We start from the raw sequence: 22510 nt of genomic DNA on the forward strand, positions 1-22510 counted from the left end.
TATTTATTCCCCTACCCTTACCTATTTTCAGGTATTTATTCCCTATTAGCTATTTTCTGGTATTTATTCCCCACTCTTACCTATTTTCAGGTATTTATAAGATAAGATAAGATAAGATAAGATATATTTTTTTATTGTACATGATTTTACATTAACACGTATAAGTACAACGTCAAATATTAATAATAACAATAGTAATAATGATAACAATATATAGGTATAGAATTTAATGATTATGTAGCAGTATTTATATATATATCTTCATAACTGTATAACACCATATCACTCAACCATTTTTTTATCTTTATTTTATATAATTCTATTGGTAGTGTTGAGTATTCTTTTGGTATTAGATTGTGTATTTTCAAATATGTATACATTGGTGTTTTTTCATACATGGTTGTTTTGTGTTTTGGAAATATAATATTTTCATTGTTGTTTTTTTTCCTTGTTTGATAAGTATGTTGGTTTTTATTTTCTTCTATCACATTTCCATGTTTTTTGAAGTACATAATTAGCTCGTAGTAGTAAATACTGTAATAGGTTAGTATTTCATGTTCTTCAAACATTTTTCGACAAGTGTCTCTGTATTTCATATTAAATATTATTCTTATTATTTTCTTTTGTAATATAAATACACGTTTTGCTTCTGATGATCTACCCCAATATAATATCCCATATGCTATATTTGATACTGCAAATGCATAATATATCGATTTTAATGATTGTATATCTAATGTTTTTCTAACCTGATACAATATATAACAAAGCTGACCCAATTTTTTACAAACTTTGTCCACATGTGAAGCTCCACTCAAATTTGAGCTTTTCTTTACTGTAGTAGTGTAGTGCCGGCTATCCACTTCATGCTAGCTAAGTCTCACTGTAGATAATTAGACATGCCAGTGGGTATTCTACTTGGATATCATTTCATCAATGTGCCAGTACAGTAGTTTGCCTGCAAGTGTGAGCTGGCATGTCACTTACATGCAAGTTAGATGCCACTTGCTCGTGTGGACTTGAAGTTAATCAAACCATGCAGCTCCTCAATATTGTCCTCATGAGGCTGAGTGCACCCACAGTAACACGTGTTATCCCAGACGGTGACAGCTGAGTTTGTGATTAAGTTTGAAAATGAGAAAAGCAAGTTAAAAATGGATTTCTTGAACACTCAGGGGGGGAAAAGTGTCCAAAGAGTAAAATGCTAAGGCAAAAATAAATTGGCGACAGAGCAAAATGTCATGTGAACATTAAACCCCTCCCTATCCTAATCTGTGTTTTTTATGGTCTAGGTGTGCAATAAGAAAGGATTTTGCGAAAATCTAAACCGATCCTGAGATATGATCAATTTTTGATCGCTAAAATCTCCATAAGAAATAATTTATGATTATAAAGGCTATGATAACTGTTAAGAGCAATTGTACGGGTGTCCAGTCTTACCGGAGAGCTATTGTTATAGGGTGCAATAGTCCTACATACCGGACTCCGCACACAGGAATTTCGTCAATTTCGAATCAGTCTACGAGAACACTGGAGAGTTTAGGAGGGTGCAGGATAGGAGAAAGCCTGCCGTTCCGGGAACGTTATCTGTTTAGGATAAAATCCATCCCCGGGCAGGAATCGAACCCTCGACCTAGCGCGTACAAGACAGACGTGCTATTCTCCACAAGCTAACTGAAGGGCCAAGAGAAAGAACGGACTAACCCATTTTTTTTTATTTTATTTTATTTTTTTTTTTTTTTTTTGACAAGCCGCAGGAGCAAGTAGGTCGGTCATAATCCTGAAGGACGGGGTTTTATTTAATGAATTACCTATGTAAGTAGTTTTCCTTACTTCGTAGTCTACTGAGATTGGCGGTTTGACATCGTTTCCATGATTGAGGGTAGAGGAGAGAACTGGATGTAAGTAGTTTTCCTTACTTCGTAGTCTACTGAGATTGGCGGTTTGACATCGTTTCCATGATTGAGGGTAGAGGAGAGAACTGGATGGATGTGGAGAATAACGAGAGATAAAGGAATAAAATGTGGTGGAGAGGTTTCGTACGGGGAACTATAATAATATCAGCTGTACCTAGTTTACGTAGAAGTTATTAGAAATCCCGTTTTTCTAACCTAACCCTATACATCCCCTCCTAGACTTTGACTCCAAATATCTCGAAACGAGGTATGTGTAACTTAATTCGTTCTTCCTCTTGACCCCGGAGTCACAAAAAATCTAAGGCGGCTTTCACACTGAGGTAACACGTCGCAAGTAGCAAGTCGCAAGATGCTACGTAGCATGCATCTTCAAAGACCAGACCATTATTTCAAATGAAACCTTCCTCACTGAGGATACAATACAGTCATGTTGCTACTTGAACCCTGGAAACAAGTAACAGTGTTACTTCAACACCAACAGTCTGGAGTTTTGTTAGTTGCTACTTGTGATTGTTTTCGTACGGTGAAACGGTTGGCGGCATTTTTCATCATTACTTTTCCCCGTGATTACAAGTAGGTAAGTTAGAATTCAAAATAGTACATTAAGGTTGCTATACGAACTTGAAAGTAGGTATTTAAAGCACTTGTGTGTGAAGTTGCATGTTCTAGATTTTTTTCGGAATTTTGGAATTTCTTCTAGGTAAAACCTTCTCTTGAGTAAATACAACTTGTGTTGATGATACTTGGTAAGTTTCATTCAAGTAGTAAGTTTCCAGCCTGGATGTATTTGGTTCTAAACGGTTTTGGATGGATTTGCTATTCGTACGGTGAAACGGTTGTTCATCATTACTTTTCCCCGTGATTACAAGTAGGTAAGTTAGAATTCAAAATAGTACATAGGTTGTTATACGAACTCGAAAGTAGGTATTTAAAGCACTTGTGTGTGAAGTTGCATGTTCTAGATTTTTTTCGGAATTTTGGAATTTCTTCTAGATAAAATCTTCTCTTGAGTAAATACAACTTGTGTTGATGATACTTGGTAACTTTCATTCAAGTAGTAAGTTTCCAGCCTGGATGTATTTGGTTCTAAACGGTTTTGGATGGATTTGCTTCTTTTTCTTCTTTGTTCTTTTCCAATTGTCATTGGTTCTTTCTTACGTATGCCATGGTTTCGTTCTCTATATTCCTTAAAGTTTTTCTTTAGAAGATCATTACATTCGGCTTGGATCTGCAATTTGAACAATTCATATTCTTTGACTATTTTGTTGAATTCTTGTTTCAAAGTTTCGATTAAGTTTCATTCAAGTAGTAAGTTTCCAGCCTGGATGTATTTGGTTCTAAACGGTTTTGGATGGATTTGCTCCTTTTTCTTCTTTGGAGTTTCATTCAAGTAGTAAGTTTCCAGCCTGGATTTATTTGGTTCTAAACAATCTAAACGGTTTTGGATGGATTTGCTCCTTTTTCTTCTTTGTTCTTTTTCAATTGTCATTGGTTCTTTCTTACGTATGCCATGGTTTCGTTCTCTATATTCCTCAAAGTTTTTCTTTAAAAGATCATTACATTCGGCTTGGATCTGCAATTTGAACGATTCATATTCTTTGACTATTTTGTTGAATTCTTGTTTCAAAGTTTCGATTTTCAAATCTTTGTCTCCAATTGTCATTGGTTCTTTCTTACGTATGCCATGGTTTCGTTCTCTATATTTCTCAAAGTTTTTCTTTAAAAGATCATTACATTCGGCTTGGATCTGCAATTTGAACAATTCATATTCTTTGACTATTTTGTTGAATTCTCGTACCTATACCTACTTTATTTTACTTTACCGTAAATTGAAAACCCAACCAACCAATGTGCACGAAAAGCATGTACGAGTAATTTCTTGACTACCTAGTTGTTGACCCGTCTTTTGCACAGGATCAGCGCGGCATAAGAATCATAACTTTGAAGTGCCGCCATTTTGAATCAGGATGGAATATGGCTCTTTTGAAGACACAATACATTTTCACAGTTGTGACCTTAAGAATTGGATTTTCTCTCCAACATTTTATGTACCAAAGTCGACAGCCCATTCATTTTTTTTTTTTTTTTTTTTTTTTTTCCCAAACGCATTGGCCTACTTTATTTTACTTTACCGTAAATTGAAAACCCAACCAACCAATGTGCACGAAAAGCATGTACGAGTAATTTCTTGACTAGTTGTTGACCCGTCCTTTGTACGGGATCAGCGCGGCATAAGAATCATAACTTTGAAGTGCCGCCATTTTGAATCAGGATGGAATATGGCTCTTTGGAAGACACAATACATTTTCACAGTTGTGACCTTAAGAATTGGATTTTCTTTCCAACATTTTACGTACAAAAGTCGACAGCCCATTCATTTTTTTTTTTTTTTTTTTTTTTTTTTTTTTTAATACATTTTCACAGTTGTGACCTTAAGAATTGGATTTTCTTTCCAACATTTTACGTACAAAAGTCGGACAGCCCATTCATTTTTTTTTTCGTTTTTTTGCCCAAACGCATTGGTGTGATCCATTCCCATGACACAGGTTCTGACACAAATAGCTATATAACATGAATCTTACGTGTTCTTGAGAGTTCATTGCAACGGTCAATACATTAATTAGACTTACTTTATCATGGACACTCGTTGCTATCTTGAAAGCCCAGAAGAGGTTAGGTTAGGTAGTAGAACAGCCGCGGTAGACATCAGTAATAGACAGACAGAAAGACTTCCGTCTTTTTTCTGTGTACCTACTATTACTGTCTACCGCGGCTGTTCTACTACCTAACCTAACCTCTTCTTGGCTTTCAAGATAGCAACGAGTGTCCATGATAAAGTAAGTCTAATTAATGCATTGACCGTTGCAATGAACTCTCAAGAACACGTAAGATTCATGTTATATAGCTATTTGTGTCAGAACCTGTGTCATGGGAATGGATCACACCAATGCGTTTGGGCAAAAAAACGAAAAAAAAAATGAATGGGCTGTCCGACTTTTGTACGTAAAATGTTGGAAAGAAAATCCAATTCTTAAGGTCACAACTGTGAAAATGTATTGTGTCTTCCAAAGAGCCATATTCCATCCTGATTCAAAATGGCGGCACTTCAAAGTTATGATTCTTATGCCGCGCTGATCCCGTACAAAGGACGGGTCAACAACTAGTCAAGAAATTACTCGTACATGCTTTTCGTGCACATTGGTTGGTTGGGTTTTCAATTTACGGTAAAGTAAAATAAAGTAGGTATAGGTACGTGATTCTCATGACTTTTCTCTGTCCCAGGTTCAGCATAACAGTGTTCATCATCCCCCTCTTCTGTCTCGTCTACACGTATACTTGCATCTGTGTCGCCCTCTGGCAGAATACCACCTATCCCACCACGTCCCCCCACAAGATCATCTCTCGCGCCAAGATCAACACGATCAAGCAGACCATCGCTGTGATCACCCTGTATATAGTCTGCTCCCTCCCCTTCATCTTCACGCAGCTGTGGCAAACATGGAACCTGAACCAAACCGTCTACCCTGTCTTCCAAGATAGTAAGTATTTCTACGATTTGCCAGAATAGTTGTGAGGCGTCAATAGGAGGGACATCGGCTATAATAAACGCCCTATGTCACTGCGATCTGATTCTTAGGCGCGTTTCGCACTGAGGTAACACGTCGCAAGTAGCAAGTCGCAAGATGCTACTGCTTACGTCCTGAATCTTGTTCAAAGAAACATGAACTTTCACATTGGAGTAACAACTAACAACATGTGCACAAGAAATTGATCCAAAAAATAATTTTTCCCACAAACAATCACAAGTAGCAACTAACAAAACTCCAGACCTAACTCTCAACCCAAAGGTGCTGAGGTCGAATCCCGACCAGCAGGGCGGAAATTTTTTGACCAAACTTTTCTGTTCTTGGATAAGCAATAATAATGGGCATGGATGTAAAAGAATTAGTCTTGAAGCAATGCGAAAGTGGTATAGAGGTACAATCTTTTTTAAAACTTATTTATAAAAGAACCATTAAAGAAGCAATCTCAGCAACCTCTCATAGCAGTGACAGTGAACTCAACAGTATTTCCTGCACCAGCAACATTACCCTACTTGTTTACCTCCAACTTGAACATGGATCCAGTATTCTAGTTATTACAATAGAAACCAGCTTATTTCATGATCATGACATTTTGACTAAGCTGGCTGCCAAATGGTTTTTTGGGTTCGAATCCCCGTTTTATCACAAGTTTGACGATACACGACGGACATAGCGGTAACTCGAAATTTTTTACAGTGCAGCAGCTAATCTAGATAGCGTGGAGAGTAGAACACTTGCCGTGTAGGCGCTAGATCGCAGTTTCGATTTCCGGCCGGGGGGGAACTTTATCCTAATCAACGTCTACGACAATAAAATAAGGAATGTGGAAATTGACAGAATACAGACGAGAGGAATAAAAAAATAGGAGGATTTTAACATCATTTTTTTTTTTTCCTTCTTCTTCTTTTTCTTCTGTCATTATTTCACTTAAAATAATTATTTTTGTGTTCTTAGTTCTTAGATAGATAAAAATCAACTAGGTCTTACCTATTTTTCAAAAATAATCAATGTACCTAATCATAATCAGTCTTAAAAGGCACCTTTTCCTAAAACAAACTGATTAAATTCATTGTGTTATTTACCATCACAAGTGCCTACACAAAAGAACAACACAAAAACTTTTGTTGCCTCTTAAAAACAAAAGCAGTGCCACTCGACCGTTGGGAACTTAATTTTCATAAAAGTAGAAAACTTGAAAAGGTGCCATTTTGGAAGGGTTATAGCTTAAAAGTTTTTTTTTCTTAAAAGGTCTAAGGTACTACACAATGAAAAGTTTTCAATGCTAATGGGCTTAAATAGAAATACATACATAAATAATAATGACTGCCCAAACAGGGCTGTTTTAGGGTAGTTTTAGGAGAGGCACAACACAAGAGAGCACCAGAAAGTAACCCTTTGAAATATTTGCAACCCAAATAGGTTAAACGACCTTTCAGCGACTTTTCAAGAACAACACAAAAACTAATGTAGTTGCACAATAAAGTCCACGTGAGTGCATTTGATTACAAAGTGTGTGATTTGTAAAGATAGTGCTGCTAAATTAATAGTTTCCGATTTCGAACATTTTCAGTCATATCCTCATTGGAACAAGAAAAGCCAGTTTTAGGATTACAATGATGTATTTACTTTACTAACAAGAGCAGAATAATTTACAGAAGCACCCATCCTGGGGTGTGATTAGACATCGTGTATATCGGATATAGGAACACACTCACGTCAATAAAGTGTCCAGCTGCTCAGTGAATACAACCAGAGATACTTCCTAGTTCAAGATCTTTCAAATATCTCGTAGGTGGTACCTATACCTACTTCTTAGTTACCTATTCTGGTAGAACCTGAACATTTTCAGTCATATCCTCATTGGAACAAGAAAAGCCAGTTTTAGGATCACAATGATGTACCTATTTACTTTACTAACAAGAGCAGAATAATTTACAGAAGCACCCATCCTGGGGTGTGATTAGACATCGTGTATATCGGATATAGGAACTTTTGTATCTTGCCTGGGTGGCATTGAATTCAAGTCTGGGCACATTTGAAACAAATGTTTAGGAGCATCTTGAAATGCAAATGACTTGCAGTACCGGTTTATTAAAATAATAACTTGCTTACTAAACATTAAAGGTACAATTTATCTGTCCTGAGAGATATATGAATTGTAGGTAAAATTTAAATCTACTTCTAAGTACGTACATACTGTGCAAACAGGTATTGAACTCGTAGGTACATAGTACTATGAAATTAGATAGGTAGGTACGAGTATGACTCATGGGAATATGGTAGAAATGAATCTTGATTGACATAATAAAATTATGTATTAAATTTCAACTTTGGCTATGAGAACAAAAGTACCCCCAAAAAAGTTCTTTTTCTGGGCAGCACTTAGATTTATCTACATAGTGGGAAGAATACTCGTATTAGCTTCGTAATATTGTCCTGATATGTTTCCACATACCAGAAGATTACTGACGAGTAAGTTTCTATGCAGGTACTCAATTACCTATTTTTCCTGCATACTATAAGTTGGAATTCTCAGTACTGACAGTTTCCATCATACATATTAGAAATTAGAGTATTCGACCAACCGTGATAGACAAATTAATAATCATGAGTAGACTACAAGAATGCACAGTGCGTATACGTAGGACTTGATAATGTTAGCTATTCCAAGCTAACATTGCACACTGAACACGACAATGGCAAAGAATACAGACAAGAAAAGAAGTTTAAGTAAGTCGTGGACTTAACAGAATCGCTAGTACTTTTTGATGTGACATTCGCTACAAAAAACTAATAACTCAAATTCATATGTACTTTCTCAAACATGGGGGATATACGGATTTAAAATTAAATAAAGAAACACCGTCTTCATCTCCTGACCACCGAATGCCGAAACCACATAACCAACCACTAACAGAATTCATCAGGATCTGAGAGATAAGAGGACATTGGTAGTGTACTCTTATTATAGTCATATTAGAAATTAGAGTATTCGACCAACCGTGGTAGACAAATTAATAATCATGAGTAGACTACAAGAATGCACAGTGCGTATACATATATACCTAGGACTTGGTAATGTTGGCTATTCCAAGCTAACATTGCACACTGAACACGACAATGGCAAAGAATACAGACAAGAAAAAAAGTTCAAGTCGTAGACTTAACAGAATCGCTAGTACTTTCCGGTGTGATAATCGCTACAAAAAACCAATAACTCAAATTCATATACAATATGTACTTTCTCAAACATGGGGGATATACGGATTTAAAATTAAATAAAATAAAGACACACCGTCTTCATCTCCTGACCACAGAATGCCGAAACCACATAACCAACCACTAACATAATTTATCAGGATCTGAGAGATAAGAGGGCATTGGTAGTGTACTCTTATCCTAGTCCTAGAAAGGAAAGAAAGAGGGCATTACCTGCATGAAATTAGATAAGCTACTATGCCACCTTTTTGCGTGAGCAATTTTTACTCCTATTCTGGCTAGTGTAAAGGAAACACCACGTAAATGCATATTGCAGCATAACTATTTTAGCTATTCATCATTTATTTATACCAGACGATCGAGAAAAAAAGGGGGGGGGAGTATCGATTGATGTAAAAATAATCACTGCACATCACGGCCTTAAACTTCCACACATAGCCGATTGATGTCGAGATATTGCAGCATAACTATTTTAGCTATTTCATCATTTATTTATAACAGACGATCGAGAAAAAAGGGGGGGGGAGTATCGATTGATGTAAAAATAATCACTGCACATCACGGCCTTAAACTTCCACACATAGCCGATTGATGTCGACTGAACCGTTCACACTGCCTCGATTCCAAGCAATGTATAGAAAAAAGTGATTATTTCATTTATCCCTCTATAGATTATCATGGGACATTGGGACAAGTCAATTCTAATAGGTTTGTGGCAAATAAGTTCAAGGTAGATATCTCAATTACTACCAAAGTACTAAACACTCTACTACCTAGCAACAAGCATCCTTTATTGTCACCATCTAGACTAGAGTGAGCACCAAACTGGCGGAGGTTATTACTATTCATATCCAGGCCTAATTATGAATCAAATCATAAGTCACGAACATACATAGGTAGCACAACGTCGGCATCGCACAGTGCAATAAACGAGAGCGATTTGCATCAGACCTCACATGTGACTCAATTGATTTTGTAACTTAAAAATCACAAGATTACAAAGAACTCACAATAAAATTTCTCTATCAAATAACAACTTGTTTTTCTTTCTAGAGTACGTCTATAATTAGCCCCCTGTAGGTTGAGTACTCCCTCGGGAAGACCTCACAAAGGAGATCATGGTGAACTGAAATCAACAACCAAGGCTAAAATGGCCATTAAAGAAGTCAACCGGAATTTAACGACTGAAAAGTTAAACAGAGATATGGTTTCAACGGTCTAAGGACTCTTAGCTCAGAATTGGAATTTTTTTAAAAGGTTTGATAGAGGGAACTGTAACTGCTAAGGTCTTATCGTCCCGGAAAAAAAAAACCTTAGACCGACATTTAGAATGTTTAGTGTACACCTTGTATAATTGTACAAAGTGCTAATCATACTTTTTTATGTGATGTTTATAACTTCATCTTCAAATATTGAGGTTCAATTATAATGTTACAATCCTCTAGGTCTAGGAAAATATACCTATGTCCCTATGTACAAATGGTATACGTAGGTAACGTAGGTATATCTATCAAAGTCTGATATTATCGACTGTCTTTCTGATTCCTCTCATCAGCCTAACATAAAACTTACCAATGTTACAGATTATAACTTCATCTTCAAATATTGAGGTTCAATTACAATGTTACAATCCTCTAGGAAAACATACCTATGTACAAATGGTATACGTAGGTATATCTATCAAAGTCTGATATTATCGACTGTCTTTCTGATTCCTCTCATCAGCCTAACATAAAACTTACCAATGTTACAGATGGCGAGGGGAGAATGTGGCCACTTCAGAAGTTGAAGATGCTCTCAGCAAAATAGTACAACTGAAAGATGCCGCTGTGTATGGCGTTGAGGTACGTTGTGAGAGAACTATTTGAACATTCTCAAATTACTTACAGGCCTGAAAGTAAAATTTTGTCTTCTTTAAGATTTGGAAAAGGTGTTGGAGATTTATGGTAAAAAAAGACGTGGACCAACTAAATGCAAAATCTTTGAGTGTAAAATTGTCAAGTTAAAACAATTTAGGTATTGATTTTGTAACTTAAAAATCACAAGATTACAAAGAACTCACAATAAAATTTCTCTATCAAATAACAACTTGTTTTTCTTTCTAGACTTCCGCTCTGAATACCTTAGGGGTTCTCAAGAAAATCAAGCTATTCCAGGTTTTTACTTCGATGAAACGACAGCAGTAACCCAGCTCTAGTAGACGGGTTCTCAGGAGTATGTGGAAATCTGGAGGTCTCAAAAGCTCAAAACATTTCGGTATTAGCCTCTATTGTGTATCTGGCTATCTAGCACATTTCACTCCAATAGAATCATTGTCTGATGTATCACTTCTTTTTCTTGCAGATGTATCCGGGCATTTCTCACGTACAAGTTCATCATGGCTATATGGCTGTGGAAGAATTGGACACTAGTGGACGTGTTCAAGACACAGGTGGCGAAACATCCCAACAAACCCGCTCTCAAACATGACGAGCAAACCATGTCCTTCCAGGAGGTAAGTGTTCCACAGATAAATAAGAGTAGGTACTATTGGGAAATACGAAATAGAGGACATCATCAGATAGATTAGATTAGGTTCGTAGAAGCTTAGTCCATTCTTTCGGGCTATTTGCCCCTACACCTAAGCCTGGGAGTGGGTTTTTTGTGTACGTCCACAGATAAATACTATGGGGAAATAGAGGATAAAATCAAAAGTGGAGGGGATAAAATGGGATCACAGATTTCGGATTTTTAGTGGTAGAGTAGGTACTATTGGGAAATACGAAATAGAGGACATCATCAGATAGATTAGATTAGGTTCGAAGAAGCTTAGTCCATTCTTTCGGGCTGTTTGCCCCTACACCTAAGCCTGGGAGTGGGTTTTTTTGTGTATGTCCACAGATAAATACTATGGGGAAATAGAGGATAAAATCAAAAGTGGAGGGGATAAAATGGGATCACAGATTTCGGATTTTTAGTGGGGCTCAATTCGTTCCGTCTCGACAATATCCATAACGAGCGGGTGTCATTCGCCATTTGTACGGAAAGAGGGGGGAGTTTGTATTGATCGATAATATAGGTACCGTGCCGAACTGCCAATTAGCGACCAATACATCGATATAATACCTAACTGCACATCGCGACCTATGGCTTTTTTAGGCATACAACGGGTACCTGAAGAAAAACTACCCGTTTGCCCGGCCGACAATATCCATAACGAGCGGGTGTCATTCGCCATTTGTACGGAAAGAGGGGGGAGTTTGTATTGATCGATAATGTAGGTACCGTGCCGAACTGCCAATTAGCGACCAATAAATCGATATAATACCTAACTGCACATCGCGACCTATGGCTTTTTTAGGCATACAACGGGTACCTGAAGAAAAACTACCCGTTTGCCCGGGTAATATGCCTGGTTGCCCGTTTAATGTTTAGGTAGTGCCCTAACCCCAACATTGCGGGTAGTAAACGGGTACCGGGGTATCATCAGCCCTAGTCGAATTTAAGACGAGATATCTGAAGTCTGAAGGCAACAAGCTGGGCCCGTCCCTGGCCTCCGGACGGGCCCGTAGTTTATTTGATCGTGATTAGAGAAAATCAGTACCTACCTTATTTGTTTAATATTCAGTTTATTATTATTCTTGATTTGATTTTTTGATTTTACATTCATGTAATGATTTAAAATCAAGACCAGAGCCCGTTCTCCCTTTATTCCCAATATAATGTTTAAGTCACCCATCCATTTATTCGCTTTTCTCGGCGTAGCTTAACCTGCTTAACACAGGTGACACTAAAACCGGTCTTAAATTATCGACTGAAGTGTTATCTAAAACTTTCTCGGTTTGAGTTCATAGGTCGTCCCGACAAATTTCAAGATCAGAGCTCATTTGTGTGAGAAAATGTGAAAAAATCCCCCAAAAACCAGTTTTTATTATTATTATTATTTTTTCGGCTTTATGGTTTTCTGGACAAAATTTGCACCACCACTTTCGTGTTCCTGGTACCTTTAATTTGATGTATAGGTCGACCAGGTTTGGATAAGTCCTTCTATGGGGACAGACTGACAGACAGACGACACCGAAGCGAATACAATAGCCCGTCCACTATACCTTTTTTATTACTATCGTAATAATAAAGGAAGGACGGGCTAAAAATGTACATCATACTCGTACTTGCAAGTTATAACCATACAGAGGAAGATAAATAGGTAGTAAGTAGATTAATCATAATCAAGTTGAATGATTAACGCTTGGAATTAAAAAGGTCGGCGCGGTCTGTACTATAGTAGTGACGATTGCTTCATTGTCACTGTGGAATAGGGTACTTGTGCAAGACTAGTGCATGTGTTTAGCATACAATCAATAAAATTGTAAGGCCCAAGTTATGCGTACGTGAGCATAGCACATTGCTACACACCTTGCTGTGGTTAATTTGTATTTTCCTCGTGTACCTGGTGTTTACCCAAATTTTTGTGTCTCTTCTTGCCCATCTGATAAGAGGCATACTATGGAATGGGCATGTTATGACACAGACCACATGAGTCTAATGCAGCAGTTGTTTCATTGCTACGAAATAAAAACGGTTGTGGAACACTCATCTTTTTTTTTTAAGTTGTTTCATTGCTACGAAATAAAAACGGCGCTGGAACACTCAGCCTCTGAGTGGACTTTTTGTGTATGGAGTTAAGCTGCTATCCCCGGGCTTTGATGGAACCAGATGTAGGGGCAAACAGCCCTAATGGATGGGTTAAGCTTCTACGAATATACGAATATGGTACTTGTGTCTCTTTACAAGCATGTAATCTATATGCACGATTTTATTGTTGAAAAAGTAAAAATGAGCCTTTGGCGTGTAAAGAATATTTATTGTAGTGAGTACATCAATAATGAAACATTGGGTACATCGTTCTATCCAACAGATGCACTACAGTACCAAACGTCTACTATATCAGGCTGTCTGTTGTCGAGACTTTTAGGTGGTTATCCTTCATAGAACTAAGTACATAAATGTAATCACTGTTCGCTCCTTTATCGATACTGCTGGGATAGGACTGAAAAGTCCCTTTACCCGCGCACAAAAGCATTACACACTACACAGTTTTTGAATTTGAACATTTTAAAGGTTAAAGACTAATAGTGTATCCTTAAGAGATCTGGGTTCAATGAAAACGCATTTTATTTTCCAGAGGAGCCTGGCATTCTAATTGGTATGATCAAGGAATCTCGTGCCGAGAGTCACTTCAACGGTCCCTTTATCGTCACCATCTAGACTAGAGTGAGCACCAAACTGGCGGAGGTTATTACTATTCATATCCAGGCTTAATTATGAATCAAATTATAAGTCACGAACATAGGTAGCACAACGTCGGCATCGCACAATGCAATAAACGAGAGCGATTTGCATCAGACCTCACATGTGACTCATGTAACAATACTTCTACAAAAATACTTTTACATATGTATAACAGTCTGAAAAGAAAATTCTCAGAAATGTTTACAGTCATGGAGATGCCGCTTTCAACACAGGTAAGAACTAAAAGTGGGGGAAAACCCAGCAGAACACGATTGCTTAAATGGTCACCCATGTATAACAATACTTCTACAAATTTGGCCGGAGGGGTAAACAGACTTAGAAACAAACCTAGTGTACATTTATCACTAATACAGCCATATACGTAGGTACCTATAACAAATGGACACATTGGGCCCGTAGTTTATTCGATCGTGATTAGAGAAAATCAGTACCTACCTAATTTGTTTAATATTCAGTTTATTATTATTCTTCAGACCTCATATGTGACTCATGTAACAATACTTCTACAAAAATACTTTTACATATGTATAACAATACTTCTACAAATTTAGCCAGAGGGGTAAACAGACTTAGAAACAAACCTAGTGTACATTTATCACTAATACAGCCATATACGTAGGTACCTATAACAAATGGACACATTTGCCTTAGGCACACAAACATGGCAAAGATCGATGGAATAAATAATCAATCACAGAGGATTTCCCTTGAACACATTGTCACTGTCGTGATATTGCAGGGGAACGTCCACGCAAAATCTTTGAAAAATCACAAAATTAAATTTTATCCAATCGACTTTTTTTCTATATGGGATGTCATGGTGAATTGAAATCAACAACCAAGGCTAAAATGGCCATTAAAGAAGTCAACCGGAATTTAACGACTGAAAAGTTAAACAGAGACATGGTTTCAACGGTCTAAGGATTCTTAGCTCAGAATTGGATTTTTTAAGAGGTTTGATAGAGGGCACTGTAACTGCTAAGGTCTTATCGTCCCGGAAAAAAAAAAAACTTAGACCGACATTTAGAATGTTTACTGTACACCTTGTATAATTGTACAAAGTGCTAATCATACTTTTTTATGTGATGGAACTCTAATGACCATCTAAAAAAGCACTACAGAAGCCATAATCTACACCTGAAACTGAAAGAACTTACCTTTCACTTGACTGATGGAATGTATTCGGTCTATTCTTCAAGTGTTGGAAATTTATGGTGAAAAAAGAAAGGTGAAAAAAGACGTGGACAAACTAAATGCAAAATCTTTGAGTGTAAAATTGTCAAGTTAAAACAATTTATTGATTTTGTAACTTAGAAATCAGAAGATTACAAAGAACTCACAATAAAATTTCTCTATCAAATAACAACTTGTTTTTCTTTCTAGATTCCAAATGTTGAAGGCAAAGCAGGAATGGCTGCCATTGTGGATACTGAAAATTCTCTAGATTTGAAGCAGTTGATCTCTGGAATGCAAAAAACATTGCCAACCTATGCTAGACCTTTGTTTGTTAGAACTATTAGAGAGGTTCCTATGACTGGTAAGTGACTTGCATCCTCACAAAGTGTTATAAGTAGGTAGGTATGAAATATGTCAGCTAGTGGCTTTTTCATTGTGAACACACCAGTTCCCCAAGGAATACTCCAAAGTTCACAGGGTGTTAACTTAAGCTAGTTTTTTTTTTTTTTTTTTTTTTTTTTTTTTTTTTTAATTTAATAATTTGAAACATTTTGCACTCTACCTAACTACAGTAAGGAACCATAATGCAAACTCGACTAAGAAGCGTCAAATATTACTGAGACATGGGCTTTTATCAATAGTTGAAGAAAATTTAACACTACTATAATAAAAACTCATTACTGGGGTAAAAAGACAAGTCCACTAAAGGTAGAAACACACTACTATCTAGAAAGATGTGGTTCAAATTTCTCCCATAATATAGTAGTATAGCTACTATCAACGTGACGTGAGGGCAGTGTGGCTATTGTGAACGAAGTAAATCACCACCTACTACGTGGGTGTTGGTTATGGGAGAACTTTGAACCACATCTTTCCGACTCCCCATGAGCTCACGTGATGTGATAGAAGTGTGTTTCTACCTTAGGCTCATACAAATACACTGTTACATTTCAGGTTGAAGATCACAGCAACAGAATTGCCAACTTCGTGATGATGTCGTTGATAGTTGATAGTAGCTATACTACTATCAACGTGACGTGAGGGCAGTGTGGCTATTATGAACGAAGTAAATCACCACCTACTACGTGGGTGTTGGTTATGGGAAAACTTTGAACCACATCTTTCCGACTCCCCATGAGCTCACGTGACGTGATAGAAGTGTGTTTCTACCTTAGGCTCATACAAATACACTGTTACATTTCAGGTTGAAGATCACAGCAACAGAATTGCCAACTTCCTCTTTCCGACTCCCCATGAGCTCACGTGACGTGATAGAAGTGTGTTTCTACCTTAGGCGCATACAAATACACTGTTACATTTCAGGTTGAAGATCACAGCAACAGAATTGCCAACTTCTTCAAATCCAAAGGTCTACAACGAGGGGATGCCGTGGCTCTGTTCATGGAGGGACAACCCGAATATGTGTGTATGTGGTTGGGGCTGTCCAAGATAGGCGTAGTGGCTGCGTTCATCAACACAAATCAGCGACAGCATATCCTCATTCATTCGATCAAGGTGGCTGAATGTAAGGCCATCATATATGGAGCGGAACTTTCGGAAGGTGAGTGGTGAACTGCAGGGTCGTATCCAGGATTTTGTCGAGGGGGGGGCAGAGTCCAAACACTAACAGAACTGAATGTGCACCCCAAGTCATTTCAGGACTTTCAGTCATTTCAATCCCTTGTTTTCAAATCAGAGGCGCTGACTCTACTATTTTGTCCTGCTAACCTGGTAATATGAACAAGAAGAAAAAGCTATGAATACTGACTCACTTTCTATGAAGAATAACCAACAATGCTTATCCTTTTCTGCCCAAACTTTTATAACAGAATAGCTTATGTCCTCTTCAAATCAAGTGGATGAGGCTGAAGACTCCTTTTACTCCAACAATACCTACTCGCAGTAGTTATTCTTACTTAATGTGCAGTTCTATCCGTAACACGAATCCTTCTTTTGATCATTGCAGCTCTCATAGAAGTGAAAGACTCCATCCCGGGCATTTCCCTGTACGCGGCCGGCACTCGTAGAAAACCACAGGCCAAAGTCCTTCCCAGTACTAGCCTGCTGGATGAAGAACTGCCTGAAGTATCTGCCAAATCTCCTACCGAGGACATCAAGAAAAACAAACCCTCAGATAAGCTAGCCTACCCGTAACACGAATCCTTCTTTCGATCATTGCAGCTCTCACAGAAGTGAAAGACTCCATCCCGGGCATTTCCCTGTACGCAGCCGGCACTCGTAGAAAACCACAGGCCAAAGTCCTTCCCAGTACTACCCTGCTGGATGAAGAACTGCCTGAAGTATCTGCCAAATCTCCTACCGAGGACATCAAGAAAAACAAACCCTCAGATAAGCTAGCCTACATTTATACCTCGGGCACAACAGGTCTGCCCAAAGCTGCTGTTATGACACACGTCAGGTAATTGAACAGCAGAAAAGAACCATCCATAAGACAATCCCCTTATGGATGGTTCTTTTCTGGTTAATGCTGTCGAATTGCCCAAATTGTTAATATTCAGTGTACATTTGAAAAATGGCAATTCCCCTTATGGATGGTTCTTTTCTGGTTAATGCTGTCGAATTGCCCAAATTGTTAATATTCAGTGTACATTTGAAAAATTACCGCCGTTTCAAGAGTGGAGATCGAAGGAATAAAAAAAGAAGCCTCAGACTGACGGAATCGTATTCTCGATCTCTGGGTTCGATTTCCGAAAATATTTCCTCCGTAGCGCGCAGTTCGGGGCAAACAGCTGGTGTCTCAATAGTAAGTAACTAATAATATGACAATTTCTACATTTCAGGGCAATGTTCATGGCAATTTCGGGCCGATATCAGACGGGATTGACTAGTGATGACGTCGTCTACACTACATTGCCTCTGTATCACACAGCCGGAGGTCTCCTAGGTATTGGGCAATGTCTGCTTGGGGGCAGCACTGTCGTCATACGCTCCAAATTTTCCGCCTCCAACTTTTGGAAAGACTGCATCAAGTACAACTGCACGGTAAGTTAACACCCGCTGTACCAAGTATCTTACTGGCTTAGCACGCGTAAGGTCTGGGTTAGAGTTCCGCGGAAGTCGACATATTCAATTCAATTAAAAAGAAAAAAAAAATCAAAATCAATTTGATTGTGGGGTAAACCGTAAACTCAACTTCGTAAGAAAATCACTTTTATTGAGCGAACGAAATGAGATCCAAGTTTTAACTCGATGCTTTTGCGTTAAGTTAGCAATGCTAAGCGATGATTCTATTCAAAGTTTGGTCCGATTTTCTTCAAAACAAAAAGGAAATTTTCTGATTACTTTTTGACGTGCTATTCGGCGCCCTTCAGAGACCCCACGCCCCATAGGACCATGTTTTTATGTCTGAGTGAGGACTACAATTCATTGGACAAATACATAATGTTGGACCAAAAAACTATGTTATTAAACCCATAAAATAAGCAAGACTTTGTTTAGACTGCTGGGGTAAAGGGACATTTCAGTCTCATTCGAGCAGGCTAAACAACGTATATTCCATTCTACTACAATTCACTGAGTCAATACTCTATGTTTACAGGTAGCCCAGTACATAGGCGAAATGTGCAGGTACCTTCTGGCTGTTCCCGAAAAGCCGGAAGACACTCAGCTTTTTGACGATCTATTCGGCGCCCTTCAGAGACCCCACGCCCAATTTTTACGTCTGAGTGAGGACTACAATTCACTGGACAAATACATAATGTTGGACCAATAAACTATGTTATTAAACCCATAAAATAAGCAAGACTTCTGGGGTAAAGGGACATTTCAGTCTCATTCGAGCAGGCTAAACAAGGTATATTCTTTTCTACTACAATTCACTGAGCCAATACTCTATGTTTACAGGTAGCCCAGTACATAGGCGAAATGTGCAGGTACCTTCTGGCTGTTCCCGAAAAGCCGGAAGACACTCAGCATAGTGTAAAAATGATGATCGGAAACGGACTAAGGCCACAAGTGTGGGAACCTTTCCAGAAGAGATTCGGCCTGGACAGGATTTGCGAGTTCTATGGAGCCACGGAGGGGAATGCTAATCTAAGTAAGGGCAAATATTTTGTACTAGAGAAAATCCAATTGAGGAAGAAATGTTAGAAAATAGCTCACCCTAAAGGGAATTTAGCTAAAAAGTGAAAGTGGGTGATTGAATTATTTTGAATTTCAGTCAGGTGGGAAGGGAAATAGCTCACCCTAAAGGGAATTTAGCTAAAAAGTGAAAGTGGGTGATTGAATTATTTTGAATTTCAGTCAGGTGGGAAGGGGATAAATGTCAAGGGCTGAAATACATGTCGTTAAACTTATTTTAAAATTAAACAAATTGGATTAAAATCTGGTTTAAACTCTTTAAACTAAAATCTGATCTTTGTACAAAGTTTAACTCAAATTGTAGCCTCAGCTATGTGTTTCAAGGTGTGTCCACACATAATCTATCGATTAATAGCTCAATTATTTTAAAATTAAACAAATTGGATTAAAATCTGGTTTAAACTCTTTGAACTAAAATCTGATCTTTGTACAAAGTTTAACTCAAATTGTAGCCTCAGCTATGTGTTTCAAGGTCGTCGTTAAACTTATTTTAAAACTAAACAAATTGGAATAAAATCTGGTTTAAACTCTTTGAACTAAAATCTGATCTTTGTACAAAGTTTAACTCAAATTGTAGCCTCAGCTATGTGTTTCAAGGTGTGTCCACACATAGTCTATCGATGTCGATTCACAATAAATTAACATCGGTCGTTGATCGATCGACGGCCGTCGACTATGTATGGACACACCTTTAGAAGTAAATCTATCGATGTCGATTCACAATAAATTAACATCGGTCGTTGATCGATCGACGGCCGTCGACTACGTATCGACACACCTTTAGAAGTAAAACAAACACTAATTACTGGAGCGTATACCATTAACACGAAGCTTTTCTTCATTTCAGTGAATGCTGACGGCAAAGTGGGTGCAGTGGGTTACATTCCATACATTGCCTGACTTATATAGGAGTCATACCTGAAAGTGTCTCCAGTCCTGTCCTTGAAATAGAAATACTGGAACTTGTCCTTGATCAGGATATCACCTGAAATTAACGAGAGTAATATTTCTTAAATTTCTTAAATAAGTACCTAGTTAACGTGAGTTATAAAAGCAATACATAAGTACCTAATGTTGTCCTGGCTCTTGACGGCGATAGCACATTGATGCACCACTTTAATGAATCACTGAAATTATGCAACTTTGCGCGTGTTTGGATGGGTGACCATTTAAGCAATCGTGTTCTGCTGGGTTTTCCCCCACTTTTAGTTCTTACCTGTGTTGAAAGCGGCATCTCTTTCTTCATTTCAGTGAATGCTGACGGCAAAGTGGGTGCAGTGGGTTACATTCCATACATTGCCATCTTCTTCATTTCAGTGAATGCTGACGGCAAAGTGGGTGCAGTGGGTTACATTCCATACATTGCCATTCCATTCTATCCCGTGGGACTCACCTATAGTAGTGACGATTGCTTCATTGTCACTGTGGAATAGGGTACTTGTGCAAGACTAGTGCATGTGTTTAGCATACAATCAATAAAAGAGCGTATACCATTAACACTAAGCTTTTCTTCATTTCAGTGAATGCTGACGGCAAAGTGGGTGCAGTGGGTTACATTCCATACATTGCCATTCCATTCTATCCCGTGGGACTCATCAAGTGTGATCCTGAAACCTCCGAGCCGATCAGAAATAAGGACGGTCTATGTATCCCTTGTAAAGCAGGTATGAAACGGTGGTGCAAACTTTACGCACCTTATAGGTAATGGAAGTAAAAATACACCTATCATGGATTTTAGGATACCTACATCTACAAGCCTAACTTGAATGGCCTAATAGTGCCTAGGGAGAATGGCCTAATGGTCAAGTATTGTATTTTCCTCGTGTACCTGGTGTTTACCCGAATTTTTGTGTCTCTTCTTGCCCATCTGATAAGAGGCATACTATGAGACCGATCTTAGTAGTGACGATTGCTTCATTGTCACTGTGGAATAGGGTACTTGTGCAAGACTAGTGCATGTGTTTAGCATACAATCAATAAAATTGTAAGGCCCAAGTTATGTGTACGTGAGCATAGCACATTGCTACACACCTTGCTGTGGTTAATTTGTATTTTCCTCGTGTACCTGGTGTTTACCCAAATTTTTGTGTCTCTTCTTGCCCATCTGATAAGAGGCATACTATGGAATGGGCATGTTATGACACAGACCACATGAGTTCTAATGCAGTGCCTAACTTACGTTCAGCCTAAATAGTGACTAGGTATAATAGTAAATGTTGATTAGAGAATGAAGAAGGCTACTGTGCGAACCTTTGAAGTTTATTATTCGGTGGAATAAAGTACAGACTAGTGACTAAGAGCCTTCCAAAGCTTTTTTCTAGAGAGGTTTTTAACTGAATTAGAAGTACTGCTGGGATAGGACTGAAAAGTCCCTCTACCCGCGCACAAAAGCATTACACACTACACAGTTTTTGAATTTGAACATTTTAAAGGTTAAAGACAAATAGTGTATCCTTGAGAGATCTGGATGCAATGAAAACGCATTTTATTTTCCAGAGGAGCCTGGCATTCTAATTGGTATGATCAAGGAATCTCGTGCCGAGAGTCACTTCAACGGTTATGCAGATAAGAAAGCATCTGAAAAGAAAATTCTCAGAAATGTATACAGTCATGGAGATGCCGCTTTCAACACAGGTAAGAACTAAAAGTGGGGGAAAACCCAGCAGAACACGATTGCTTAAATGGTCACCCATCCAAACACCAAACACGCGCAAAGTTGCATAATTTCAGTGATTCATTAAAGTGGTGCATCAATGTGCTATCGCCGTCAAGAGCCAGGACAACATTAGGTACTTATGTATTGCTTTTATAACTCACGTTAACTAGGTACTTATTTAAGAAATATTACTCTCGTTAATTTCAGGTGATATCCTGATCAAGGACAAGTTCCAGTATTTCTATTTCAAGGACAGGACTGGAGCAAACACGCGCAAAGTTGCATAATTTCAGTGATTCATTAAAGTGGTGCATCAATGTGCTATCGCCGCTGGCTCTTGACAACATTAGGTACCTACTTATGTATTGCTTTTATAACTCACGTTAACTAGGTACTTATTTAAGAAATGAAATATTACTCTCGTTAATTTCAGGTGATATCCTGATCAAGGACAAGTTCCAGTATTTCTATTTCAAGGACAGGACTGGAGATGCGTGTTAGCAATGCTAAGCGGGACCAATAAACTATGTTATTAAACCCATAAAATAAGCGAGACTTTTTTTGTA

General features: G+C 38.1%; 1 protein-coding gene across 1 annotated transcript; it reads left to right on the forward strand.

Annotated features, from left to right (window-relative positions):
- The first annotated feature begins 2440 nt into the window (after positions 1–2440).
- LOC103517003 (long-chain fatty acid transport protein 1-like) lies at positions 2441–22445 on the forward strand. The gene is made up of 9 exons (XM_026829250.1): positions 2441–2489; positions 11063–11213; positions 16511–16748; positions 17369–17606; positions 17989–18190; positions 19052–19244; positions 20809–20952; positions 21785–21922; positions 22378–22445. The coding sequence occupies exons 2-9, from the start codon at positions 11097–11099 to the stop codon at positions 22443–22445; spliced, it is 1338 nt and encodes a 445-aa protein (XP_026685051.1). The 5' UTR covers positions 2441–2489; positions 11063–11096.
- The last annotated feature ends 65 nt before the right edge of the window (positions 22446–22510 follow it).

Source organism: Diaphorina citri, unplaced genomic scaffold (assembly GCF_000475195.1).
Source record: "Diaphorina citri unplaced genomic scaffold, Diaci psyllid genome assembly version 1.1 scaffold1719, whole genome shotgun sequence".
Lineage (NCBI taxonomy): Eukaryota > Metazoa > Arthropoda > Insecta > Hemiptera > Psyllidae > Diaphorina > Diaphorina citri.